Here is a 27,292-nt window from a genome sequence, read left to right as displayed (position 1 = left end):
CTCTGAAGAGCGCCCGTGGCCTAGAGGAGGTCATCACCCGGCAGCCCCGAGGCTGGCAGGCGAGCTGGTCTGCATCAGAGAGGGGTGTGTACGGAAGGGTGGTCTGTGCGCCCCCATTGGGGAGGGGAGTGACAGCGGCCTCAGCGCGGACTTCGCCACACACTGAGTTCCTCACTCTAGAAGCAACTCTTCCAGGGCTGGCGCCAGGGTTCTTGGGTTAAGCCACTGCCCGTGATGCCGGCATCCCTTAAGGGCGCTGGTTTGGGTCCTGGCTGCTCCATTTCCAATCCAGCTCCCTGTTAATGTGCCTGGGGAGGCAGCAGAAGATGGCCCAAGTGCTTGGGCCCCAGCACCCACATGAGAGACCTGGGAGAAGCTCTTGGTTCCTGGCTTTGGCTTGGCCCAATTCTGGCCATTGAGGCCATTTGGGGAGTGAACCAATGGATGGTAGACCTCTCTCTCTTTCCCTCTAACTATTTAAAATAAATAAAAATAAAAACTCAACTCTAAGTTTATTTATTTATTTGAAAGGCAGAGTAACACAGAGAGAGAGAGCCCAAATGACCACGGTATCTGGGGCTGGGCCAGGCCCCAGTCAGGAGCTGGGAATTCCACCCAGGTCTCCCTGTGGGTGGCAGGGGCCCCAGTCCTCAAGCTGCCAGGGTGCCCAGGAGCAGGAAGCTGGGTCAAAGCGAGGAGCAGGATTGACCCTGGGTGCTCTGATGTGGGATGCGTGCATCCCAAGTGGCGGCTTACCCGCTGTAGCACAGCGCCCACCCATGGAGATCCTATCTTCAAAAGGAAAAAGGTTACTGTGTTTTTAGTGACATGGATGATGATGATGGAAGTAGAAAACTTGACAAAAACGACGCTGAAGCAGTCTGCGGAACGAGAGGGAACAAGAGTCACAGAGAACCGTGAAGATCGGACACGCGGCCGGCGCTCTGCTCTGCCGTCTGTGTTGGAGCCCCGCAGAGGCCCACGCGGCCCACAGGGGTGGCGCCAACTAGGCGGGGCCAGGTAAACCCATGGGCAGGATTCCTGTTCAAAGGAAGCTGGACACGGCGGGAAATCACGGCCCGCCGGGTTCTGTGATCAGACCTGCATTTCTGCTGGAGGCTCGGCCAGGCAGGAGGCGGGACGTGCTCCCTTGGGGGCTGTGGCCAAGTGAAAAGTCAGGCCCACGCCCCCCCCACCCCGCCCTGCCGGCGTCACCAGGCCACTGACCCCTCAGATCCATCCCTGGATGAGGTTCCTGGGACAGCATCAGTGGGGCTTCGCCTGGGGGGCCGGCAGGGAGGGGCTGGAAATGGCGTTGCTGCCACAGACGGAAGGCATGGACCCTGCCCCGCTGGCCGGCAGCAGTGAGTGCCTGGAACGTGGTTAGCCGTCGCGCCATCAACATTTACGCACTCCGTGGGACCGATGCCACCCCAGGCTCCACACGAGCCGGCACCTGCAGAACCTCGCGTGGTGTTCACAGGCACTGCATAAGGACTCTGATACGGTCTGGTAACCAAGGGATCTGACGCTGTGGGCAACTCTCCCTGAGCCTCCACTGTGGGCGCTTGCGGCCCTGGTCAGGTCCCGCAGTGTCTGAGGGGGAGGCACAGCCAGGCCCCTCCTCTCATTCATTAGATGAGGCCAAGGCCAACACAGCCAGCCTCTGCCCCAACTACTAGCCAACACAGAGGCCCCAGGGCCCTGGGACGCACGGCCTCGGGGAGCTCAGCTGTCTACTGCCCGGGCTGAGACAGGCTCTCCATGCTTCCACCCACTGCCCTGCCAGGGAGCCTGATGCCCTCTGCTCGCCTGGCTGCCGCGGCCGGGAGAAACTACCCAGCCAGGCTGGGGCTCCCCTCTCTGTCCAGTCCACCCCAGGGCTGCACAGCCACCACTGGGCAGGCCTTTCTTCTCCACTGGAGGAGCCACCGGGACACCCCAGGTCTGTGCCAGCTCCCCTGCCCCGGCTGCCTCTCCCAGCTAAAAGCAAGTTTCCTGCTGATTTCAGGCTTGCTTCTTCTTCTTTTTTTTTTTTTTTAATTTATTTAAGATTTCTTTCTTTGAAAGAGTTACAGGGAGAGAGAGAAAGAGACAGAGACAGAGACAGAGAGAGAGAGAGACCCTCCATCTGCTGCTTTACTCCCAAATGATCGGAGCTGTGCCGATCCAAAGCCAGGAGCCAGGAGCTGCTTCCAGGTCTCCCACACGGGTGCAGGGGTCCACCCACTTGGGCCATCTTCCACTGTTTTCCCAGGTGCGTCAGTAGGGAGCTGGACTGGAAGTGGAACATCCGGGACTTGAACCAGCACCCATATGGGAGGCCAGTATCACAGGCGGCAGCTTCACCTGCTATGCCACAACGCCAGCCCCAAGGGCTCGCTCTAAACACCTCCTCCGTGCCCTGTGCTTCTGAGCAACCGGCTGCCGCTGCGTCCTGGGAGCAGGGGAGGGCTGGCGAAGGCGGCAGCGGCTGCTGTTCATTATTGGTATTCACAGAGCGCACAGCACGAAACCACGGCTCGGACACGGCTGTGGCTCACCTCTGCGCTCCTGTCTCGCTGTGTGCGTGTCTGCCCAGGGAATCAGGTCAGACAGGAAGCTGCCAGGCTGGCCGGGGAGGCCCCTGCCTCTGGTCACTCCTTCTGGTCCTGGGCATGCCCTGTCCAGGCACGAGGAACTGGGGTGGGCCTGAACCACTGTGGCCACAATGACATGGGGGGAGTGGGGGCAGTGAGGTTTCTGCAGGAGCTGGGGTGATAAAAGGGACAGAGAAGGACTTTTGGATCAGAACCTCAGAGGAGGGTCCACAGAAGCCGGCAGGTCTGATGATGGACACTCAAACAGGAGGCAGGACACCTCGGTCTCACTCCGGGCGCCCACCTGAGGGCGCTGGGCAGGGTGTTCAGAGGGCCCCATGCAGTCGCCTTGGTGCAGAGCACAGGTCTGAGGGAGCCTGCAGGGCGCTGTGGGCCTGTGCATGGGGGCAGGGACGGGACCAGGTGCTGCCTGCACAGGGCTGGGGGAGACAGCCAGGGACGGCCGCCTGAGCGAGATGAGTAAGAGGAGTGAGGAGGAGCTGGAGAGCAATCGAAACCCCTCCTGTGGGCAGATGCCTGGCGGGGGCCGTGCGATGGCTCAGCAGCCCCACCTCCACGCCCGGGCCAGCGCGCCAGGCCTCAGCTTCGGTTCCTGGAGGGCGCCAACTCTGCTCCTGTCTGTGCCTGGTGGGGCTCCTGGCAGCGGGGTCTCTGGGAGGCCTGGCAGGTCACAGCCCCTCTCAGCCTCAGTTTCTCCATTTGTACCCCTGGGAAAAAGCTCTCTCCCACCAGAGCAGGGAGCACCAGGGGTGAGGCAAGAGTCTGGAGAGGAGGGGCCCAAAGAACCCTGAGATGCTTGCTGCTTTCCTTCATTCACTTGTTTTTATTTGGGAGGGGGAGGGGAGAGGGAGGGGGAGAGGGAGAGGGAGAAGGAGAGAGGGAGGGAGGGAGGGAGAGAGAGAGGGAGAGAGGGAGGGAGAGAGAGAAATATCTTCAGTTTGCTGCCTCATCCCCCAAGAGCCAGGGCTGGGCCAGACTAAGCCAGGAGCCAGGAGCTCCAGCCGGTCTCCCTCACGGGCGGCCATCACCGCTGTGTGCTAGGGTGCACCTCAGCAGGAAGCCGGATCAGGAAGTGGAGCTGGGCACTCACTCCAATGTGGGACCCAGGCGTCCACAGCGGGGCCTCGACCGCTGCACCCAAGGCCTGATTCTTGGTTTTGAGGCCTGGGCTTAAAGGAGCTGGGGTGGGGGTGGGGATCCGGCTTCTCCTCCTCCCTGGGCTCCCGCTCAGCAGGACAGCTGCCTGGGGCTCTCCCACGGGGACCCAGGACAAGCCGAGGTCAGGGATCAGCAAACAGCCGGGGGACACGCTGCGGCAGAGCAGGTGGTGGGGAGGGCAGCGAGGCCCCGGGGCCTGTGGGGCGCAGCTGGCAAGGTGCGTGGCGCCGAGCCACACCACAGACTGGAAATGTCATTATCTGTTATTTACCACAACAGCGGACAAGAGGCTGCACACAATTACCGTTCCTGTAACAGCTGCTAAGCAGGTCTGCCAGCGAGGCTTCCTGCTGCGGGGTGGGGGTGGGGGTGGGGGGCTCTGGAAGCGGCTGTGTCCAGCCCCAGGGGAGGCAGCCGCTGAGCTCCAGCGGCGCGGGTGGCAGCGGGGAGGGGGGAGGCAGGTGTCCTCAGGGGAGAAGTCACTACAGGACAGGCCGGACAGCCCACAGAGCCCTGGCCAGTGTCCCTGACACCCAGACCTAAGGCTTTCCTCAGTGAGGGGCTCGCCTCGGGGTCGCTCTGCTCCGTGACTTGGCAACCACAAACGTTCACAGACCTCCTGTGTGTCCAGCCACGGTGCAGGCCCTTCCAGGGTGCGACAGATGTAGGCGCACCGCCTCCCAGAGCCTCGGGCTGGGCAGCATCCCACTGTGGATGCCCAGCCCCAGGATCCCCAGCGCTGGGGACACTTAGCCACCGGCCTCGGCAGTCCACCTGCAAGCTGGCTCCAGACACCGCCTTCCTGCAAGTGGCAGCTCTCTCTTCCCAGGAAGGTTAGGCTGAAGGGTGTGCTGCCAGGACTGAAGTCACCTCTGGGTCTCAGTTTCTCCTTCTGGGCAATGGGTATAAACGCCCCTTCCCCCACCTGCCCTGGGAGAACTCGCGGGACACATGACAGCGCAGAAAGTCAGAGGCAGAGGGGCATCTCAGGAACACTGCGACCCCCACACCAGCTTGGAGGGTCAGGGGTCAGTCACAGCCCGAGCCAAAGGGCACCGGGAAGCAACGCCCTGGCTGTGAGACGGTAGCAAACCGAGCAGGAAACCACCACGAGGGCCCAAGAGTTGCTCATTGAACCCTTTCCTCTCGTGAGAAGGCCTGGAGAGGGGAAAGGGTTTTATCTGAGGTCACGGAGAGCTCAGTGCAGAGCTGGGGCCGGGATGGGTCCCCTGACTCCCACAGGCACAAGGGGAGCAGGCCAGGAAGAGCTGCAGTGGCCAAGCATTTCATCTGGGGACTCACACAACACTGCCCCCAGCCCCCCACCCGCCCTCTGGGTTATTCCAGGACCAAAGAGCTTTCCGGAGAAGGACCTGGAGCCGTGCCTTCAGCTGGATTTCCGACATGTGGGTGGCAGGGGGAGCGACGGGCACAGGAAAGCGGCCGGAGCCAAACTGCAGCAGGACCGTGGCCCCCAGGGGACACTGAGACCCAGGCAAGCGGCTGGCCTTGGCGCTGCCTCAGTCCTTCTCCCAACAGGGTGTGTGGGCAGCCTGGGGGAAGGCGGGCTCCAGGGAAGGGTGAGAAACCCCCTGACATTCCACAGCTCCTAAAAACAGCACCAGGTTTACATGGACAGACCCGGGAGAACGGCTTTCACATGTAAGTAAGTTAAAAAAAAATGACAAAGGGGCTGGTGCTGTGGCATAGTGGTAAAGCCGCCACCTGCAGTGCTGCCATCCCATATGGGCGCCGGGTCGAGTCCCGGCTGCTCCATTTCTTATCCAGCTCTCTGCTGTGGCCTGGGAAAGCAGTAGAAAATAGCCCAAGTCCTTGGGCCCATGCACCCATGTGGAAGACCTGAAAGTTCCATGTAGGAGAAGATCCTGACTCCTGGCTTCGGATTAGCGCAGCTCCGGCCATTGCAGCCATCTGGGGGAGTGAACCAGCGGATGGAAGACCTCTCTCTCTGTCTCTACCTCTCTCTGTAACTCTGTATTTCAAATAAATAAAATAAATCTTTAAAAAATGACAAAAATGGGGCTGGTGCTGTGGCACAGCGGGTTAACTCCCTGGCCTGAAGTGCCTGCATCCCATATGGGCACCGGTTCTAGTCCTGGCTGCTCTTCTTCTGATCCAGCTCTCTGCTATGGCCTGGGAAAGCAGTAGAAGATGGCCCAAGACCTTGGGCCCCTGCACCCATGTGGGAGACCCAGAGGAAGCTCCTGGCTCCTGGCTTGGGACCGGCTCAGCTCTGGCCGTTGCAGCCATCTGGGGAGTGAACCAGCGGATGGAAGACCTCTCTCTCTCTCTCTACCTCTCTCTGTCTCTACCTCTCTCTGTAGCTCTTTCAAATAAATAAAATAATAAATCTTTTAAAAAATGGCAAAAAGGAAATCAGAGAGTAGGAGCATATTGCATCTCTATGAGCACAGAGCAAGACGGAAGGTACAGGCAGGCGCTGCCCTGGACAGCTTTTGTCACCATCCAACAGTGACGTGCCGGCCACTGTTCCCAAGAACAGGGGCACACTTCACTCCTGTCAATCCTCACAGCCGCGCTGTTAGTCCCAACTCCCAGGCCGCGGAGAATCTGGAGGAAGCAGCAGCCCCGAGCCCTGAGGAGCCAGATGGCCCGAGTCCCAGCCCTAAACCTGTCTGCGATGGTCTAGGCGGCGTTCCCACATCCCAGACAGAGAATACAGAGCATCAGGGGGTGCCAGCTCACAAAATTCTTCCACCCCCGGGCCCATCCCACGGACCCTGGCACCAGGAGCAGGCATGTGTGTGGCCCAGGGCAAAGGTAAACACTTGGGGTTCCTGGTCCTCAATCCTGGACCCCGTGGCAGTGCCGTGGCCAGCACAGGAGCAGGCGTGGCGGGCCCAGGAACTCCTTAGGACGCTGAGACTGGCAGACGTCACCCTCAGCGTCAGAGATGCTGCGCTCCTTTTGTTTCTTTCCCCCCAACCTTTTGCTAATGTGAAACCCTTTGGAGCCGACAGGTTTCACAAAAACAATCGCCGCTCCCTGGCCACGTGCTGGCCGGCTCTCGTTCCGGCACAGGAGACGAGGTCACTGAGGCTGGGGAGGGGACAGCAGCTGCCGATTCTGGAATCACCGTCAGAGTCCGGGTGGAGGGCCCAGGGCAGGGCTGGGGCTCAGGGGAAAGCTCAACTTGGGATGAGGTCAGTGGGCAGCCTGAAAGCCCGAAGGCCTTGGTGGCTGAACCTGGGGCAGCCTGTGTCCATCTGGGAGGGCAGTGTGGCACCTGCCTCCCCTCCCCCCCCTCCCAGAAGGTCTCCCAGCAGCCCATTGGGGAAGGCTCAAGGGGAGTGGCCAGCCACCTCCACCCCATGCTCCCAGCACAGCCCACCTGCTGGGCACCTCCTCCACCAAGATGCCTGTGGCCCCATGTCACTTCGGTCATCCTCATGAGCTCCCTCGCTGGGCTGCTGACCTCGCTCCCAGCCCCTCTGACTGCCAGGCCTGGGACCCTTCCCTGGACCCCCAGCTCTGCTACAGCAATGGTCCCCACGAGCCCCTCAGCCCAGCTCTCACGTCAGGCCAGTGCACAAGTGCAGCCCAGGGGTGAGACCCACTCCTGACCTCCACGCAGCCTCAGTTTCCCCACCTGCAAGGTGGCTTGTGACCTCCCCGGGTGGCTCTGCTGCTTAAGGTGGCGGTGGCGGGGCAAGCTCTCCCATCTCGGGCAGCTTCTGTCCATTGCTCACTGGGAACCATCCTTTGAGTCCCGTCTGGTCGTTCCTGCCTTACTTGAGGCCCTGCTTACAGCTAAGTGGATAATCCAGTATGGGTACGCTCTCGTCCTGTTTTCCAGCTCTGTGTCTAGACCCAACCTCCCCAAAGACCCACGTGACTGTCACTGCACCCCTGAGCGCTCTGCTGCCTGTAGGACGAAACCCCACGGTCCTTCCTCACGCTTCCCTTACACCGGCCCCTCTCCCTGCGTGTCTCCTCCTCCCCCAAGCCTGCTTCTGCCGCTCCCACGGCTGTATCCCTCGGCAGAGCTGGGCCTCCCCCGCCACGCCCTCCCTAGCACCTGTCACCCACCCGCCCAGGCCTGGCTCCAACAGCAGCCTGCCCTGCAATGAGGCCTCCCTGCCTGGGCAGGTGCCCGCCCGGCTCCCTGCCTTCCAGCTTCTCACGCTGCCCCGTGCTGTCCGCTGCCCAGGGGCTGCTCTTCAGCCTCAAGGTCCGGCGTGGAAGGCAGCCGAGCAAGCTGTCTCGAGACCTGTGGGCCTGACCCAGGGGGTGGTCACTTGGGTCTCTGTCCAAGAAGCTTGGGCCTGGCTGCCAGGGGGCCCCTGAGTCCGGAAGATCCTGAACCGAAGGGCAGTGCACGCGACTGGCATGCAGGGCGAAGGAACGGGCTCTGAGCCGCGCGGCGCTGGCTCCTCCTTTCTGCATTCGTCAAGGGAAGAGGAGCGCGCTGCAGACACCCGGATGGCGGCGTCCTGCCCCTCACTGCTGAGCACGGCAGGCCGGCCAACCCCACGCTCCCGACAGCGCCAGCCTTGCGGCACGTGCCCCACAGGGCAGGCAGATTAAATGCTTTTTCCCAGGAATTTAGGAACCTTGGTAGCTGCATGAAAAAAAAATCTGTCTTGGTAAAGAGGCACAAACACAAGCCCTCCACGTCTGAATCAGGCCAAGGGACGTCCGGGGACGCCCGCAACACACGGCGCACTCCTGGAGAAGCGAGGGCTCCCCGTGCCTCTGCCTCCAGGACGAGCTGTCTGCAGAGCGGGTGCGGCCAGGACCCCCAAAGCTCAGCGGCCCCCAGCTCCAGACGCGGAACAGAGAGGGCAACTGAGGCTCGGGGAGAACTCAGCAGGACACACTGCCACTGAGCCGGGTGGGTGAGAGGAGCCGGCAGGTTCTGGCTCACCCAGGGGTGGGGCCTGCCCCCCACCGAGCTGCACCTCTGCTCTCCTCAGGGTTTTGAGCGAATGCCAGGCTGCCTCTCCTCTTCCCACCAGCACTCAGAGCACGTGGCCAGGACCAGCGTTTCTCAGGCTGCCTCCCCTGCGCCCACGCCGCCGGCCACACTTGGCTGAGACCACAAAAGAACCTGACCGTGTCTGTCCATCGGTGACGAAGCCAGCCTGGGCTCCGCAGGGCCTCCCCCGGCTCTGCCCAGCCTCCCTGTCCCCTGTGAAGCCGGACTCTCAATCACACTGCGAGCGGCTGACTCAGATCTCGACAATTAGGAGAGCCGGGCCTCTCTAATTAACCAGCCGGGCCCTCTCCCTCCCCACGACGGCCCTGGGATAATGAGGGCACCGGCCTGGGCGGGCAGCAGCCCAATTACGAAGAGGCCCACGGCGCCTTCCACCGCAAGCTCGTTACCCTGGGGCTGTGGGTTGCTTCCGTGTGCCCAGGAGCCAGCAGGCCTGGGCTGGACACTTCCCATGTCAGGGTCTCCCCAGCTCCCCTGCTCTCCAGCCTGCACAGGCCCACATGCGTCCCCAGATCCCGGGGTGCCGCCCACCCCGATGGCAAGGAGGTGGAAGGCAGAGATGAGAGATGGAAAATGGACAGAAATGGGCAAGCCCAGAGCTGAGGCCTCTGGACGCCGCAGGGAGCTCACCCAGGCACGCCTTGGAGCACCTCCCACCCAGGGGGCACAGGTCTGTGTCTCCTCACTGCGCCCCCAGCGCCTGGCCAGACGGGCAGACAGGCACTATCTGTGCGGTGAGTGACCTGATGGATGACGCTCTCCACCTGCCCCCGACATCAGCTCCTGCGGGGGCTATGTCCGGGCCCTCCTGCTTCTCCAGGCTCCCAGGCAACCGCTGCCTGCACAGCCACCCACCCTCTGCCCAAGTGCAGCTTGTGCCCCGAAGGCCTCAGCTTCCCGAAGACCCCAGGATGTCAGCCCTGGAGGCTGCCGCAGCACGCCCATCCCCTCTCCAAGGTCTGCTGGTCCTGCTGGTCCAGCCGCAAGGGCCATGCCCCTTCTTACAGCACGCAGCTCCCGACCATTTCCAGCTGCAAGCCTCAGCCTGCACTGTCCCAGCCTCCCCGATGCCTTCGGCTCTGCTCTTAGGCTCACAGGGGCCACCTCCTCCAGGGAGCCCTCGTGGCTGCTCTCAGTCCTGGAATGCCCAGCCCCAGTCCCGGTGGGCATCACTCTGAAGATTGTTGTCTGATCACCTCCTGGACACTGCCCTGTGGGTTTCTCCTGAGCCAGGATCTGCCCGCAACAGGCTGCAGGCATGACTGAGTGCCGGTGCTTACACAAGCCACGTATCAGCATGGAGAGGCCTCCCCGGCGACTCAGATGGCTGCTACCCTGGAGCTCTGAGGGCTTCCAGGGGCCTCTCCATAAATTATGGAAAGTATGGGCCTGTGGGCGCTCCAGATTTTAAACCAAGAAAACATGAACTCTAACAGGCGAACACAGGGTATGACAGACTGAACTGTGCCCCTCAAAATTCCTAGGCTGGAGCCCCAACTCCTGGGTGACTAGTCAGAGATGGGGTGTTCAGGAAGTGATCGGGGTTAAATGAGGTCATGGGGCAAGGCGGCGTCATGGTGCCGTGGGTTAAGCCACCGCTTGTGATGCCGGCATCTCACACCACAGTGCAGGTTTCAGTCCTGGCTGCCCCGCTTCTGACCCATGTTCCTGCTAATCCACCTGGGAAGGCAGGACGATGCTCCAAGGTTGGGGCCCCGGCACCCAGGTGGGAGACTTGGATGGATTCCTGGCTCCTGGCCTTGGCCTGGTCCAAACCTGGCTGTTGTAGACATTTGGGAAGTGAATCGGTGGATGGAAGATCTCTCCTCTCTCTGTACCTCTGCCTTTCAAAGAAATCAATCTTTAAAAAAAAAAAAAAAAAAAAAAGGAAAGAGCATCCGCTTCCCCTCTGCCACCAGGAATCATAGGGGCGTGGCCGCCGCCCACAAGCAGCGAGGGGGCCTCCCTGTCCCCCAGCCTCCTGAACCATGGCGACAGGATGCAGGCACCTGGTCACACGGGGCCCAGGCCACTCCAGCAACCCCGTGCAGTGGGAGCAGCAGCGGACCGACAGGCGACCCCGTGTGCTCGCCTCGGCCCAGGCCTTCTGTTGAGGGCCGCCCGTTTCACTCATGAAGCACACAGAGGTGCTGGGAGCCAAGGTGACTCTGCTGTGGCCATGCTGGGAGCTCAGACCCCACTGCAGGGGGTGGGGGTGGACCCAGCGACTCTCGCCCCGCCCACAGCAGTGCACGGCTCTGTCTCCTTCCTGGGACCCTCGCTCCTCACCTCTCTACATCTCCCCCGTAGAAGACACGGGGAGACCGACGCTCTGCGACTTGGCTCCCACCCTTCTCTCCATGAGCCCGGCAGTCCATGAGACACACCTCTTAAAACACGAGCCCGGAGGCGGGTGTCGGCCACGGTGATCGTGACACCGCTTGGGCCACCCACGTCCCAGGTCCGAGTGCCTGGGCTGGAGCTCCAGCTCCACGCCTGACTCTGGTTTCCTGCTAAAGCACACCCTGGGAGGCAGCAGGGGATGGCTCACGTCGCCGGGTCCCTGCCACCCACACGGGAGACTAGACTGGGTTTCTAGCTCTGGCTCTGGTCTGGCCCAGCCCCGGCTGTTGCAGGCATTTGGGGGAGTGAACCAGGAGATGGGGCTCTGTCTCTCTGCCTCTCAAATAAATTAAACAAACAAACAAGAACTTAAAACACAAGCCAGATCACACCACACCTGTGTTTCAAACACTCCACTGGCTCCCATTAAAACTGCCGTAAAATCCCACTCCTGCCCCGGCCTTACCATGCACGACCATGCCCACGCCTGCCCCTTCATCTCAGATGTCTTCACTGGTTCCTTCGTGCGTACAGCTGGCCTCTGCCTCAGGGCCTCCGTGCTCGCTGTTCCCTCTGCCTGGAACACCCTCCCCCCCAGACCTCACCGGCACTGGCTCTGAACTCAGAGAGGCGGTCCCATGCCCTCTGTTTTCTTAAGGATTTTATTCATTTGTTTGAGAGTCAGAGTCAGAGAGTGAGAGCCAGGAGCCAGGAGCTTCTTTCGGGTTTCCCACAACAGTGCAGGGGCCCAAGCACTTGGGCCATCTTTTACTGCTTTCCCAGGACAGCAGAGAGCTGGATCAGAAGTGGAGCAGCTGGGACTTGAACCGGCGCCCATATGGGATGCCGGCGCTGCAGGCGGAGGATTAACCTACTGCGCCCATTTTCTTTCAATGTAGGTCATGCTGTGTGCTCGCTGTGTCCTGTCCCTGCAGATGAAGGGCTGCAGCTCTCACACTCCCGGCCACCAGCACCTGACGTGGGGCCGGCCCTTGGTGGGCAGTGAGCGAACGAATGGCCGGCGTCCTCAAAGACAGAAGAACACCCCACAGCCCCCTCTTCCCACCCCTCCCTGGCGCAGGGCTGCCGAGGGCCTAGAAGGCTGCTCTGCCGCCCCCAGCAGGCCCAGGCTTTCAGCCTGCAAACAGGAGCCACATCCCATGGAAACGGCCCTGTCCTGGGGGCTGTGGGGTGGGGTGGAAGCAGGGCAGCACTGCGCCCGCACCCCCCACATCCAGCCGAGGTCCTCCCCTGGGACCGGCTGGCGCCAGTGCCAGCGCCAGCACCAGCGTTGCCTAGGAAATGGCTCTGCAAGCTGGCGTTAACCCCTCAGCTGCCAGGGCGGCAGTGAGCCTCCCCGCAGAGGCCACGGGCTTCTGCAGGAGCGGAGAGACGACTCGGCCCTGCTTTCAGGGCCCACTGCCCTGGGGTATTTGCAGCCCCAGGGGCATGAGGGGCAAGAGGAGGACACGGCTCCCAGGCTCATGTCATGAACCATCATCCCCTGGGAGCAGGACCGTCCCCAGTCCCTTCGGTCTTGGGCCTGTGAAGAGCAGCACCTGCTGGCACCCACACCCCCATCAGGTCCTGCCTTCCCGTGCACTTCCTCAGCCCAGCTCAGCCCGGGACGGAGCCGGGGGAGAGCGTAGCCAGAATCTCGGCTTCCTCACTCCCTAACTGGCCTCATGGCCTTCCTGTGAGCAGTTTTCCAGGGCCACTGAAGGCCCTGGCCAAGCTCGCCTGCAGCCCCTGTGTTCCAAGCCACGTTGGTCTCATTGGCCTCCCCCCTCTTAGCTGTGATTTCCTCCCAGAAACCGAGTTATTTGATCGTTGCTTGCTTCTTAGTTTGCTCACCCACTGTCATCTCAAGAGAGAAGTTTCTTTCTCTGTCACGTTTGCCACAACTCCAGGCTTAAAGCAGTGACAGACAAGTGGTGGCGACCTGACGACAGGTTTCAGCAAAGCCAGAACAGGGCGCCAGCATCCCACGTGGGCACCTGCTCAAGCCCAGGTTGCTCCACTTCCACCCAGCTCCCTGCTGGTGGCTTGGGAGGAGCAGTAGAAGACAGCCCAAGAGCCTGGGCTCCTACCAACAACGTGGGAGACCCAGATAAAGTGCCTGGCTCCTGACTTTGGCCTAGCCCAGCTGTGGCTGTTGCAGCCATCTGGGGAGTGAACCAGCAGGTAGAAGATCGCTGTCTCTCCTTTTCCCTGTAACTCTGCCTTTCAAATAAATCTTAAAAAGAAAAAAATCTGGAGCCAGCGCTTTGGCGCAGTGGGTTAACGCTCTGGCCTGAAGCATCAGCATCCCATATGGGCACTGGTTCGAGATCCTGCTGCTCCACTTCCAATTCAGCTCTCTGCTATGGCCTGGGAAAGCAGTAGAGGATGGCCCAAGTCCTTGGGCCCCTGAACCCACATGGGAGATCTGGAAGAAGCTCCTGGCTCCTGGCTTCAGATTGGCGCAGCTCTGGCCATTGCGGCCAATTGGGGAGTGAACCATCAGATGGAAGACCTCTCTCTCTCTCTCTCTCCCTCCCTCCCTCCCTGCCTCTCCTCTCTCTGTATAACTCTGACTCTTAAATAAATAAATAAATCTTTTTTAAAAATCCAGGATGAAAGCAAAGGAGCAGAAGATGTAGATTTTCGGGGACATGTCTCCAACCTGGGGAGCCACAAACAGTAGCACCGATCACAAACAGATGTGAGCACCGAGTGCAGGCTGGGATCTGCATAACTAGGGAATAGCACAGCAGCAACAGGGACCTGGAAGGGCGCTGTGGTTTGCGTGTGGTCTGTCTCCCCACACCCACGCAGGAGTTGACCCCCAGTGGTACTGACGGCATTAAGAGGGTGGAAACTGAACCGACCATGGTGTTCAGAGGTGGCAAGGTGTTACCATGTGGCTGCATCCTGGACACACAGACACAGATGCACCCCCCTGCAGCACCTGGGACTCTGCCGGCGAGAAGGCTGTCACCAGCACCGAGCCAATGCCATGCCCTTGAACCTCAGAACCGTGAGCTAAAGAAACCCCTCTTCTGGGGCCAGTGCCATGGCACACTAGGTTAACCCTCTGCCTGCAGTGCCGGCATCCCATATGGGTGCTGGTTCTAGTCCTGGTTGCTCCTCTTCCAGTCCAGCTCTCTGCTGTGGCCCCGGAGGGCAGCAGAGGATGGCCCAAGTGCTTGGGTCCCTGCACCCGCATGGGAGACCCGGAGGAAGCACCTGGCTCCTGGCTTCAGATTGGCACAGCACCGGCCGTAGCAGCCATTTGGGGAGTGAACCAACAGGAGGAAGACCTTTCTGTCTGTCTCTCTCTCTCTCTCTCACTGTCTGTAACTCTACCTGTCAAATAAATAAATAAATAAATCTTAAAAAAAAAAAGAAACCCCTCTTCTTAGTGAAGTCAGGCGTTTCCGCTGTGGTGATGAAAAGCTGATAAAAGCAGAGTCTCTGGCAGGAAGGAGAAATGTGGGCTCCACGGGCAGCAGCGGGGAAGCGAGGTGCCCAGTGATGTGGAGTGCCGAGAGGCAGACTACTCTTTGGGCAGTGAGAGAAAGAAAGGCAAGTGACAACTCCAGAGGAATCAAAGTGACATTAAAAAAGTCTTGGATGCAACAGGAGACAATTCCCGGCTTGGGACAATTCACTCTAAGGAGAAAATCTGCTTTCCCCTGAGCGGCCAGGGATCAAGAGAGAACGAGGGAGCAGCAAGTGCAGCCCTGGCACGCACTGGGACGGGCCATGGGAACCAGCACCTACCCAGTGAGGACGAACGTGACCTCCTAACACTCAATTGTCACAGCATTCCGAGGCACCTGTTACGACTCACCCTTTTATTTTTATTTTTTTATTTTTTGCCAGGCAGAGTTAGACAGTGAGAGAGAGAGACACAGAGAAAGAGTTAGAGACAGAGAGAGACAGAGAGAAACTTCCTTCTGTTGGTTCACTCCCGTGGCTGCTACAGTCGGCGCTGCACCGATCCAAAGCCAGGAGCCAGGTGCTTTTCCTGGTCTCCCATGTGGGTGCAGGGCCCAAGCACTTGGGCCATCCTCCACTGCCTTCCTGGGCCACAGCAGAGAGCTGGACTGGAAGAGGAGCAACTGGGCCAACTAGGATTAGAACCCAGGGTGCCGGCGCCGCAGGTGGAAGATTAGCCAAGTGAGCCATGGCGCCGGCCCACGACTCACCCTGTTTTACCACGAGGATGACAAGGCTGGAGATGCCACACAGGTTTTCTGAGGACACGGGGCTCAAGGAAGGGCCGGGATCCACACCCAGGCCGTGAGGCCCAAAGGTCGACTCCCCCGAGCTGGCCGTAGAAGCCAGGCCACCTGATCCTCAGGCCCTGGTCCCTCCTTGCCAGGGAGCAGAGGCTCCCACTGCACATGCGCACATGCGTGCACACACACACGCATGCACACATACATATGCGCGCACACACACTCCCTCCCTCCTCCGGCAGAGGCTGCGGGCCGGCCAGGGCCTTACCTTCCTGCAGTCTTGGCAGAACACGGAGGAGCTGCCCAGGAAGCCCAGCACCTCCCCGCAGAGCCGGCACTGGGACAGGCCGTTCCCTAGCGCGTTCCGCCGCATGGTCTCCAGCCGCTCCACCAGCCTCCTGCAGCGGGGGACGCAGGGTCAGACGCCATGTGCTTCGGGCTCCCGGCCCAACCCCTGCTGGACCTGGCGCCCACACGCACACTGCTCCCTCACCCAGGGTACTCTTTCTCGCCCGCCCCTTCCTCTGGCTGAGTCCTCCTCTCGTCAGTCTCTCATCAGCAACTAACTGAGCACCTGAGAGGCTCCAGGCCCGAGACCTACAGCCAACAAGGCAGAGGCAGGCAGGGCCCTGCGCCCACGATGGGGGGAATCCACAGGCAGGCGTGTTGCAGAGAGCTAGACGGAGGGCGGGACACCCCGGGGGCAGCCGTGCAGGCTCGGGATGAGTAAGGGCATGGAGTGGGGGACCCTGGCTTGAGGAGGCTGGAGGGTGAGCCAGGCCACATCACGAGGGGTCTGCAGCTGTGCTTTGGCGCAGCGGGTGAGCCCCCTCCTGAGACGCCGGCATCGCAGACGGGCGCCAGGCCGAGTCCGGCTGCTCTGCCTCTGATCCAGCACTGGAGAATGAACCAGTGGATGGAAGGCCTCTGTCTCTCTGTCTCTCTCACTCCTCTCTCTCTCTCTCTCCCTTCCCCCTAATCACCACCAACTCTGCCTTTCAAATAAATAAAAATAAATCTTTTTTTTTTTTTTTTTCAAGTTCACCCTGGCTTCTGCGGGAAGCGAGGATAATGGAGACAGGGAGGGGAGATGCTGCTGGAGTCCAGGAGGGAGGAGGCGGGCGGGGCGGGCAGAGGCCCAAGAGGACAGCGGCTCCAGGTGAGCAGGGAGCAGAGGGGCGGGAGGGAAGCAGCTCCTCCCCGGACCTGTGGTGGGGCCTCTCCTCAGGCCCCACGGCCCCTGCCCTGCTGTTATCCCCATGCCAGGACGGCCCGGAGAAGACACGAGCATCTCCAGGAAACTGCTCTGCTTGTTGGCGACTGTACCTCTGGTACCCAGTGGACGCCTGATGAAAGTTCTCGAATGAAGGGGACGGTACAGGCCAGCACCCAGACCTCTGCCCGTCATGGCCTGGTGGGAAGGACGCCGCCTCCCCATGGGGCCAGCACCCAGTACGTGGACGCCATCTCCCCATGGGGACAGTACGGGCTGGCACCCAGATCTCTGTCCATCACGGCCTGGCGGGAAGGATGCCGCCTCCCCATGGTAAAGACAGGAAGCCGGGGGCTCAGAGCTGTGAAGTCACCTACCAGGGGCACACAGCTCCTGGAAGGCCCAGCCCGCCCAGGTTCCCCGAAGCCATGAGGGACAGCAGGCTGGGCCACGAGGGTGCCCTCAGGGCCGGGAACAAACCCGCCCCAGCCCTGCCTGACCCCCTTGTCCTCGGGACCCCGTCAGGCCAGCCCTGTGCCTTCACATCTCATCGGACCCATGGACGTCCTGCTCTGTCTGAATGACCAGGAGGCACTGCCTTCCAGCTCCTGCCACACCTGGCGCCGGCGGGCGGGGCTGCAAGGGCGAGTGCAGAAGGCAGCACGGAGAGCCCTGGACAGCAGCTCCAGAAGCTACCGGGGCATCCTGGAGCCCACCGAGAAAACCCCTGGCCGCTCCATGCACGCCCTCCTGGGCCAGGCCCAGGGACGCCCTCTGGCATCTCCCAGGCAGGCGGCATGCGCATGCCTGCACTGAACGGAGACCACCGGGTCTGCGCGGCCACAGCTCACTCGTGTTCCGGGGTTTCCACGGGGTCTGATTTTCTGAAAACAAGGACTCCTCGACAGAGAAAGGCAAAGGCGGCCAGAGCTGAGCCAGCTCCGCCCGAGGCGCCGCACTCATGCTTCCCGGCTGTGCTTCTCAGTGTTTCTCAGATTTCCTAGGCAACAGCCACTGCTTGTGCAACAAAACAAGACACAACGGAAACGAGGGGAGGCTGAGCCGGCCGGGCTCTGGACACCAGAGGCCAGGGAGGGGCGGGGACCAAGCTGGAGGCGCACCTGCCGCAGCCTGGGCCTCCGCGTGCAGCCCTCCCAGCCGGCCCGGCGCTGACCGGCAGCGCACAGCACACAGCACACGTTTCGGCAGGTGCTCTGAGGGCAGGGTCTGGGCCTGCACTGCAGGGGGGCCTGGGCAGAGGCAGGGGGACCTGACTCACTCCCGGGGTGACCCACGCACCAGGGCCCCCGGCGCCAGCGGCAGGCCCCGCCCTTACCCGACTCTCTGCTGCTCCAGGACGTCCAGGCGCTCGGCCCTCTGGATGACCTGCAGGACGGCGTCCACCTCGGCCGGGCTGAGGCTCTGGCTCCTCCGCTGCTTCTCCGTCTGGTAGGTATGCACGGACCAGCCCGTCTGCAGCCTCGGGAGGGAAGGCCACGGTCGGTGCACAGACCTCCCCAGCGCAAACCCTGCCCCCGGCCCACAGACACGGGTTCTCTTGAGCTCGGTCTGCAGGGACCCTGTGCTGTGGGTTGAGAGCCTGTTCTCGGAGCTTCTGTCCAGCCCTGGCGTATGTCCAGCCTCGGCACCGTCATGTACCAGCATGGGATCCGCGGACTTCCTCCCCGACCCTGTCCCCTGCTCGCCCCTCCCCCTTCTGTTCGTGTTGTTCGCCCCCTCACTCTCTGCATTCAGGCCACGCTGGCCTCCTGCCTGGCCCTCTGTAAGTCATGCTCCTTCTACCCCAGGGCCTTTGCACCTGCTCTTCCTGCTGCCTGGAAGCACCCTCTTCCCCTGCCCCTGATGTTAGATTTCCATCTAACATCAACATCTCCCCCTGTGCCCCAGGTTTCAGTGTAAGAGTCACACTCTCAGGGAAGCCCCTCTTTCAGGCCCCCACAGCCGGTGAGCACTGCCGAGGCAGCACAGGGGCGGAAGGATCCCCGACAGCGCCCACCTCTCCCACCCATGCTTCCCACAAGGGACAGTGCTGGCCCCTGTGGCTGCTGTGCAGCCAGCGCCCGGCACCCAGCACAGGGTTTTAAACACACTGATGCTGTCTGCAGGCCTGGAGGGCGGGCGGCCCTGAGCTGGAGCCGGGGAGGTGACTTCCTCAGGCTCCCCCAAAGTCCTGAGCTGCGCCAGGCCAGCAGGCAGCACCTGGGGAGGAGATGAAAGCTTGGGCTCTCGCAAGGCGACAGCTCTGGGCAGGCAGAACCGAAGGGCACACTGCAGGGTGGGCTGGGCCAGCTCCATCCCTGGGCACCCTCCCTGCAGATCACATGGATTCATTTTCCCACCCTTTGATGTCCCAGCCCCGGCCCCCAGGGGCACAGAGCGTGTAATTGCCAATTTCTTCCACTTGGCCCCGTTTGGGAAATGGCGGCTCCTGTGGTTGGTGCAGTGTGATGGTGGGAGGGGCACCGCGGGCTCTGCAGTGCCTCCGACCCCATGGAGGGATGGGGTGGGGGAACCAGTCGCACTGGTCCTGGGTGGCGAGAGCCTGACCCAACCAGAGCTGAGGGGTCAGCAGGCTGAAGGAGAACAGGACCACCAGGGCCCCAGGGGGACAGACGGGAACCAGGTGGGCGGAGGGGCCCCATGCGGGGCTGAGGTCGTGGGGCTCAGGGAAGACCGCAGACCTGGCTCTGTGCTGTCCTCCTCTGAGTCACAAAGTGGGCAGGAAAGGTTCCCCGCCTCAGGGCCCAGGGACAGCAGCCGGCGCTCTGTGTCCCTGTAGCCTGACGCAAGAGAAGAGGCACGCTCGGGAGCCAGTGGCCCAGCCCGGCCCCTCACTCGCTGGCCTTCTCTGAGAATGGGAGTCTGCGTGGTGGGTACATGGGGGAGGGCCTGGCAGGGGTGGGGTGGGGGTGCCCGCCGGGGCCCTGGGGCACTCACTTGGCTCGCAGGGCCAGCTGCCGATCGTTGGGGCAGACCCACTGGTCACTCCCGCTGCCGAAGATGGTGTCAGCCATGGCTCCCGGCGCCCAGCCACGGGTGAGCAGTCACACTGAGGACGTCGCCGGCTGGAGAGCAGAGGGCAGAGAGGCTCCCTGTGAACCCAGACCCCAGACTCAGCCTCGTTGCTGGACTCGCCCGCAAGACCTCTGCTCTCCCCTAGGCTCCGATGTCCAGGAGGGGGGACTGGCAGGCCCTGGGGCTAAGCAACCAGAGTGGACGTGACCAGCAGCACCTCAGAGGATTAGCACAGAGTGCAGAGGAGGCACACCCTCCGTCAGGTGGCCCCTGGCGGGCATTCGATCCCTGCTCGTTCCTGGGGCCGGCCCTGCCGCACTGACCACACCCCTAGCAGGAGGAGACGGTGAGACAGCCGGGCATCCCCATCCCCACCCCCACACTGGGGCCAGGCACCCAGGCTCTCCCCAGGAGGTCACAGCAAAGACCACAGAGCTTTCTGGGGCCAGGCAGAGGGCGGGGAGAGCACAACAAGACTGGGGCTCTGTGTCCCTGCAGCCTGATGCAAGAGAGGAGGCACGCTCGGGAGCCAGTGGCCCAGCCCGGCCCCTCACTTGCTGTCCTCCTCTGAGAATAGGAACACAACAAGACCGCCACCCGGCACAGGGCTGCAGTGACGAGGACGCCCCGGGAGCGGGCAGGGGTGACCCTGCTCCAGAACCGCCTGAGGGTCCGATGTGAGTGCAGGCTAGCCTGGGGGCGGCCTCCGCCACCAAGCGTGGCACCTACTCTGTCGTGAGGATGCTGCTCCCGCGTTCAGGAGCTGAGAGGGAGGAGAGAAAGCAGAGCACAGCGTGGAGGAGGGGCAGAGCGCTGGCGTCGGGGGCATCACAGCCCCAGAGCGAGGACGCAGGCTGCACTGAGGCATGCGCACGCCCCTGGCCTATTCCCGTCCGGGCCAGAGGTTCTCAAACTCAGAATTCCTTTATGCACTTTTTTTTAAAATTTATTTGAGAGGTAGAGTTACAGACAGTGAGAGAGAGAGACAGACAGAAAGGTCTTCCTTCTGTTGGTTCACTCCTCAAATGGCCACTACAGCTGGAGCTGTGCCGATCCGAAGCCAGGAGCCAGGTGCTTCCTCCTAGTCTCCCATGGGGTGCAGGGCCCAAACACTTGGGCCATCCTCCACTGCACTCCCGGGCCACAGCAGAGAGCTGGACTGGAAGAGGAGCGACTGGGACTAGAACCCGGTGCCCATATGGGATGCTGGTGCTGCAGGTGGAGGATTAACCAAGTGAGCCACGGTGCCGGCCTCCTTTATGCTCTTAAAAACACAGAGATTGGGGACCGCCGTCCGTGACACCAGCATCCCACATGGACGCTGGTTGGAGTCCCTGACACAGGTGGAAACCACCACACTGAGTGGGTGATGGCTGTACAATCTTGTGCACGTGCTGAAACCACCGACTGTACCCTTTAGAAGTTGAACTGCATGGGGTGTGAGTTATAATTCATGTGAGTGTTAAGAAACACTCTTGATGGGGTATGGCATTGTGGTGCGGCAGATTAAGCTGCCAGTTGCAACACTTGCATCCCATGCTTGAGCGCTGGCTTCAGTCCTGGCTGATCCACTTCTGATCCTGCTTCCTGCTAACGACCTGGGGAGGCAGCAGAAGATGGTCCGAGTGCTTGGGCCCGGGCCACCCACATGGGAGACCCGAATGGAGTTTCTGGCTCCTGGCTTTAGCCTGGCCCAGCCCTGGCTGTTGTGGGCATTTGGAGAGTGAACTAGCAAATGAAGAACTGTCTTAATTTTTTTAAGATTTATTTTATTTATTTGAAAGGCAGAGTGACAGAGAGAAAGGGAGGACAAAGAGATCTCCATCCGCTGGTTCACACCCCAGATGGCCACAATAGCCAGGGCGGGGCCGGGCCTAAGCCAGGAGCCAGGAGCCTGGAACTCCAGCAGGGAATGGGTAGCAGGGGCCCACGTGCTCGGAACATCGTCCAGTGCCTTCCCAGGTGCATCATCAGGGAGCTGGACTGGAACTGTCACCCTGAAATGGGAATACTGGCATCGCAGGCCGTGGCTCAATCACGACGCCACCTACTACCCCCTTCAATGGTTTTTAAATAAAATTAAATAAACATTAAAAATATTCTTGAGTACTCCAAGATATATGGGCTATGTTTATGGATAGTTAACATACTAGAAATTAAAACGGGAAATGGGGCCGGCACTGTGGCATAGTGGATAAAGCTGCTGCCTGCAGTGCTGGCATCCCATATGGGCGTCGGTTTGTGTCCCACTGCTCCACTTCCAATCCAGCTCCCTGCTATGGCCTGGGAAAGCAGTAGAAGATGGCCTAAGTCCTTGGGCCCCTGCACCCATGTGGGAGACCCAGAAGCTGCTCCTGGCTCCTGGCTTCAGCCTCGCCCAGCCCTGGTTGCTGTAGCCATTTGGGAATTGAACCAGCAGATGGAAGCTCACTCTCCCTCTCTGTCTATAACTCTTTCAAATAAATAAATAAATCTTTTTAAAAAGGAAGTTAAAACTGGGAAATTTTTTAAAAATTAGGCACGTAATTTAAATATTTTATGAAAAACTATTTTCAAAACAAAAATGTTAGTGAGATGAACGGCACTGTTTGTAGTGTGACAAATCTGTTTAATGCTGGGCTTAGCAAAGACACCTGGACATCCACCCTGACTTTTCACCGCAGCTTTCACAATGCATTACTCCGTTAGAGCCCACAGGGAACCCATGCCCTCACAGGTGCGCATGACAGGTGGAAGAGGGATGAGTGTGTGACAGCCCCTCCAGACGAGGCGGGTATCCCTCCTGGACACTGCACCAACACGCAACAAGATGGCAGTTTCTTAATGAGCAGTTCCAATGTGGCATCTGGAACCCCATCAACAAGCTTTTCATTTTCTGGACATTTGCGAGATAATGAGGCCAAGGGTCTTAATTCTGTAATAGTTGGTGGGGCCAGCTTTGTGGCATAGCAGGAAAAACCACTGCCTGCAACTCCAGCATCCCATGTGGGCACAGGTTCAAGTCCCAGCTGCTCCATTCCGATCCAGCTCCCTGCTAATGGCCTGGGAAAGCAGTGGAAGATGGCTCTGGTGCTTGGGTCTCTGACCCACGGGGAGACCCAGATGAAGCTCCCGGATTCAGCTTGGCCCAGCACTGGCCGTTGGGGCCATCTGGGGTGTGAATGAGCAGATGAAAGATCTTCTCTCTGTGTCTCTTTCTTTCTTTAACTGTGACTTTCAAAATCAATCTTTTTCTAAAATTTTATTTATTTATTCATTTGAAAGGCAGAGTTACACAAAGAAGGAAAGGCAGAGAGAGAGAGAGAGAGAGACAAACAGACAGACAGAGAGGTCTTCCATCCACTGGTTCATTCTCCAATTGGCCTCAATATCCAGAGCTGAGCCAATCCCAAGCCAGGAGCCAGGTGCTTCTTCCAGGTCTCCCACATGGGTGCAGAGGCCCAAGGACTGGGGTCATCTTCTACTGCTTTCCCAGGCCACAGCAAAGAGCTGGATTGAAAGTGGAACAGCCGGGACTTGAACCAGCACCCATATGGGATGCCGGCACTGCAGGCGGTGGCTTTTCCCACTACGTCATAGTGCCTGCTCCAAAATAAATAAATCTTTAAAAAAATTAGTTGTGGCTTCATGGACCCCCTTAGAGATCCCTGGACTACACCATTTCTGTGATGACCAGCAGGGGGCAGTGTGCAGACAGCCACTCACGACCACACAGAGACCAAACCCACCACTTTCACCATGCCTGTCCCTCTATCTCATCTGCACACCCAGCACCTGCCCTTCTGTGTGGGACCTGACACTCCACTGTGGGCCAAAGAGACCTGGATAACCTCAGGGCCCAAAGAGCCAGGCACGGAGACCCCCATGGCCAGGCCCAGTGCCTGGGGGGCGGGGGCTCCTCAGACCCCATCTCTTAACTTTCTCCCCAGTGATGCTAAGGTACAGCCCTGGAAAACACAGATGGGGTCAGAAGTGACACGGTCACTGGCAACATTAAACCAGAGCCTGCCTTCCTGCCTTGAGTGCACCATGGTTTTGCTTTGCTGAATTTGTTATCTTGTGAGTGGCACAGTCACACCATCCCATGTGGGTGTGAAAAACATTACTCTGCTCAAAGTAAACACTGAGAATGCACAACACAGCAGCCTGTCTGTCCTTTCAAAGCTGCAAGAAACACAAGGGATGGTGTCTCCAGGACGTGCAGGGGCTGCGCCCTGGGCAGATCAGAGGCCTCCAGAGGCTACTCCCGCCCTGGCCTGCAGAGGGCACCATTGCTTCCAGGCCCACAAGCCCTGAGCCTGCCTGCCCATCCTGCAGTGCTCGGCCAGGTGTCCCAGGGGTGCCTCAGGGAGGACCCACCTGTTGCATAGGCTCCTGTACCAGGTGTGGAGCTCCACACGGCTCCAACCTCCGGCTCCTTGGCAGTGGAGATGGGTGGGGAGCACCCAGGAGGAGGAGCAAAAACTATGGCTGGGAGACATCCTTCAGGGCTCCAAACCAATGCCCCCCAAATGAATCTCCAGGGAACGAACCCTTTTGTCCCCTCTGGGTTACTTCCTGGTGGGCCCGGAGCTCTGGGATAACTGAACGACACCCCCTCACCCCCAATAGACATTCAAGGGTCCTTTAAAAGGAAGCAGCCTCCTTTAAAAGATTTGTAAAAACCTCTGCCAATGGCTGGCTACATGGCTCAATAGGCTAATCCTCCGCCTTGCGGCGCCGGCACACCAGGTTCTAGTCCCGGTCGGGGCGCCGGATTCTATCCCGGTTGCTCCTCTTCCAGGCCAGCTCTCTGCTGTGGCCCAGGAGTGCAGTGGAGGATGACCCAGGTCCTTGGGCCCTGCACCCCATGGGAGACCAGGAGAAGCACCTGGCTCCTGCCATCGGCTCAGCGCGGTGCGCCGGCCACAGCGTGCTGGCCGCGGTGGCCATTGGAGGGTGAACCAACAGCAAAGGAAGACCTTTCTCTCTGTCTCTCTCACTGTCCACTCTGCCTGTCAAAACAAAAAAAACAAAACAAAAAAAAAAACCACCTCTGCCAAAACAGCTTGTCCGCCTGCAGCCTCCACAGCCTGCTCTGCTCTGTTTTCTCAACGTGACCATGACTCCTGCGGTTGAAGGGAAGAGAGGGAGGCCAGGAGCCGGAGGAAACCCACACAGCGAGCCGGCCTGCGCCCCGACCAGGGTGCTGCCCCCACGCTGTATCACCTCCACCGCGGGACAGAGGAAGGAGCTAGTGACCGTGGGACGGGCGGAGAGAAAAAGGCCGTGAACGCCCGGCTTTTGGGGAAGCTCACTAGCGGCCCGAGAGCAAGGGCATCGTCTTCCCTGGGCCTGGGTCCTGCAGGAGGGGAGAGGCAGAGGCTGAGCGACCACCCTGTGGTTCCCGCACGGGGCTCCCACTTGCAGGCCGGGGAATGGAGAAGCAGGGCTGGGGCGGGGGAACGGAGTCCCTGCCGCAGCCGTGTCCAGAGGAGAACATAGCAGCCATGTCCCCAGGCCCCACAGGGAGAGCCTGCAGAGTCCAGCGCTGTGCAGCAGGCAAGGGGCACTGGGGGCGTCACCTGCTGATGACAGATTCACAGTTGGGTGGGCAGGGCCACCGGGCAGCGCCTCTGGGCCAAGTCCGGACCCTGTTCTGGGACTGCTGCACCCGCCCCAGCTGTGCCTACGCCTCGCAAGCCGTGCCTGTCCCACCATGGAGGAGGAGTATTTGAGGAGACGCCGATGGGACCAGCACAGGTTCTCCAAGCCTGTCCCACTTGAGCGGGCCTCCAGCTCCCTGACCCAGCCCCGGACAAGGGCCTCACCGGGGGGCTCCCCTGACAACCAGTGTGCCCCCCACAACACACACACTTCCTCCTGGGGGTGGATCTCCAGCAGGCAGGGCAGGGGTACAGCCCCCACACTCTCAAAAGGGGGTCCTTAAAACTTCCGAAGAGGCCGGCGCCGCGGCTCAATAAGCTAATCCTCCACCTTGCGGCGCCGGCACACCAGGTTCTAGTCCCGGTTGGGGCACCGATCCTGTCCCGGTTGCCCTTCTTCCAGGCCAGCTCTCTGCTGTGGCCAGGGAGTGCAGTGGAGGATGGCCCAAAGTCCTTGGGCCCTGCACCCCATGGGAGACCAGGAGAAGTACCCGGCTCCTGTCATCGGATCAGCGCGGTGCGCCGGCCGCGGCGGCCATTGGAGGGTGAACCAACGGCAAAAGGAAGACCTTTCTCTCTGCCTCTCTCTCTCATTGTCCACTCTGCCTGTCAAAAAAAAAAAAAAAAAAAAAACAACTTCCGAAGAGCCACCTTTGCTAAACACAGTGTTTGCCGGGGGGGGGGGGGGGGGGGGGCGGGCAAGATGACCTCCCCAGGGAAGAGGTCAGGGAGTGAAGAAGCAGGGGAAGGAGGGAGGCAGCTGGCCCGGAGCTGGGCCGAGGCAGGGGCTTATGGACAGAAGGCTGGGGGCTCTGGTCACTTCCTCTGTGGACGAGGGAGGCGTGCTCTTGGGGTTTGGGTCTGTCTGTGACAGGAGAGAGCTGGAGCAGAGGGGTGCACGTGTGTGCACGTGCGCAAGGAGCTCAGGTCCCGGCTGCTACGTGGGAGGCGTGGGTGGGGGCAGGAGACAGCGAGATCCTCCTACTTCCCTCTCCTCTGCCCACTGAAGGCCGCGCTCCCCGGGGGCCCTGCGTCCTCCCTCCCCAGGTCTGCTGCTCCAAGACTCTGTCCCATGGCGCTGCCTTTCGTCAGATGGCCCCTCCCAGACACACCAGATGTGCTCAGTGCAGAAGGTGGCCTCCACGGGGCGCTGCAGCCTGGTGACCCTGAGCAGCTGGCTCCTCAAGATGCCTCTTGCTGTGGTCAGGTGCATGGGGCCCACTCCCTGCCCAGGGGCATCCACCAGGTGCCTGCTGGGAAGCCAAGTCCTCCCCACAAGTGGTTGGGGGCTGCCACCGCAGGCACACAGGGCGCAGCAGTCACCCTGGGGGATGGAGGCTCCCGAGACAGATCCCTTAAAACAAACCCATGCTTAGAGGTGGAGCCAAGCCTCCCCTGGTGCTGCTGCAGGTACTGCAGGCAGGCCGTGCCCCTGAGCAGTCACTGTACCCTGGTGCTGGCTCCCGGGTACTGCAGGGTACCATGGCCCAGAGAAAAGCACCGTGAACTCAGCCACCATCATGCCCAGGGCAGCACACTGCCTTTCAGTTCTCCTCTGTAGTCGGGTTACAGGTTTCACACGAAATCGGGTTCTGAGCTCTGCACTGTATGACTGTTTTCCCGTCACGTTGTACTTCCCTGCATTATTAAAATCTTCAAATTATGATTTTTAATTGCAATTTTTTATTCTGGATAACAGCTTCTATCCAGAAGTGCTATCCTTTCCCTGTCTGGTTTGCAATTCAACACTGAAGTGCACAGCCCGAGAAACAGCCTTCGCGCCCATCTCTGACAACTTCCTTAGGACAAGTTCCCCAGAGGACAAAACAGGGCACGTTTTGGAAAACACATTTTTGAGAACTTTTCTACAGTGGCGTTTCAGCCACTCAAAGTTGTCCGTCGCTAGAGCTGGAGCTGTGTGTGGCACAGCGGGTTAAGCTGCCGCCCACTCACGGTGCCAGCGTCCCAGCATCCCGCATCGGAGCGCTGCTCCAAGTCCCAGCTAATAACGGCCCCCTAGTACTGGGGTCCCTGCCACCCACAAAAGGGGGACCTAGATGGACCTCCAGGCTACTGACTTCAGAATGTCT

General features: G+C 60.5%; 1 protein-coding gene across 4 annotated transcripts in view; it reads right to left on the bottom strand.

Moving 5' to 3' along the window:
• The window catches only part of RPH3AL (rabphilin 3A like (without C2 domains)), a 157,148-nt gene that overhangs the window by 59,249 nt on the left and 70,607 nt on the right, over window positions 1-27,292 (bottom strand). For all 4 annotated transcript variants that reach the window (XM_062215729.1, XM_062215732.1, XM_062215731.1 and 1 more), the window contains exons 2-4: window positions 19,480-19,607; window positions 17,858-18,001; window positions 15,577-15,706 (exon numbers count right to left, since the gene is read on the bottom strand). In XM_062215729.1, the coding sequence (XP_062071713.1) occupies window positions 15,577-15,706; window positions 17,858-18,001; window positions 19,480-19,556 (351 nt within the window). In that variant the 5' untranslated portion in view covers window positions 19,557-19,607. The remainder of the gene's footprint in view (window positions 1-15,576; window positions 15,707-17,857; window positions 18,002-19,479; window positions 19,608-27,292) is intronic.

Source organism: Lepus europaeus, chromosome 18 (genome assembly GCF_033115175.1).
Source record: "Lepus europaeus isolate LE1 chromosome 18, mLepTim1.pri, whole genome shotgun sequence".
Classification (NCBI taxonomy): Eukaryota; Metazoa; Chordata; class Mammalia; order Lagomorpha; family Leporidae; genus Lepus; species Lepus europaeus.
This window is presented reverse-complemented; position numbering and strand designations above follow the sequence as displayed.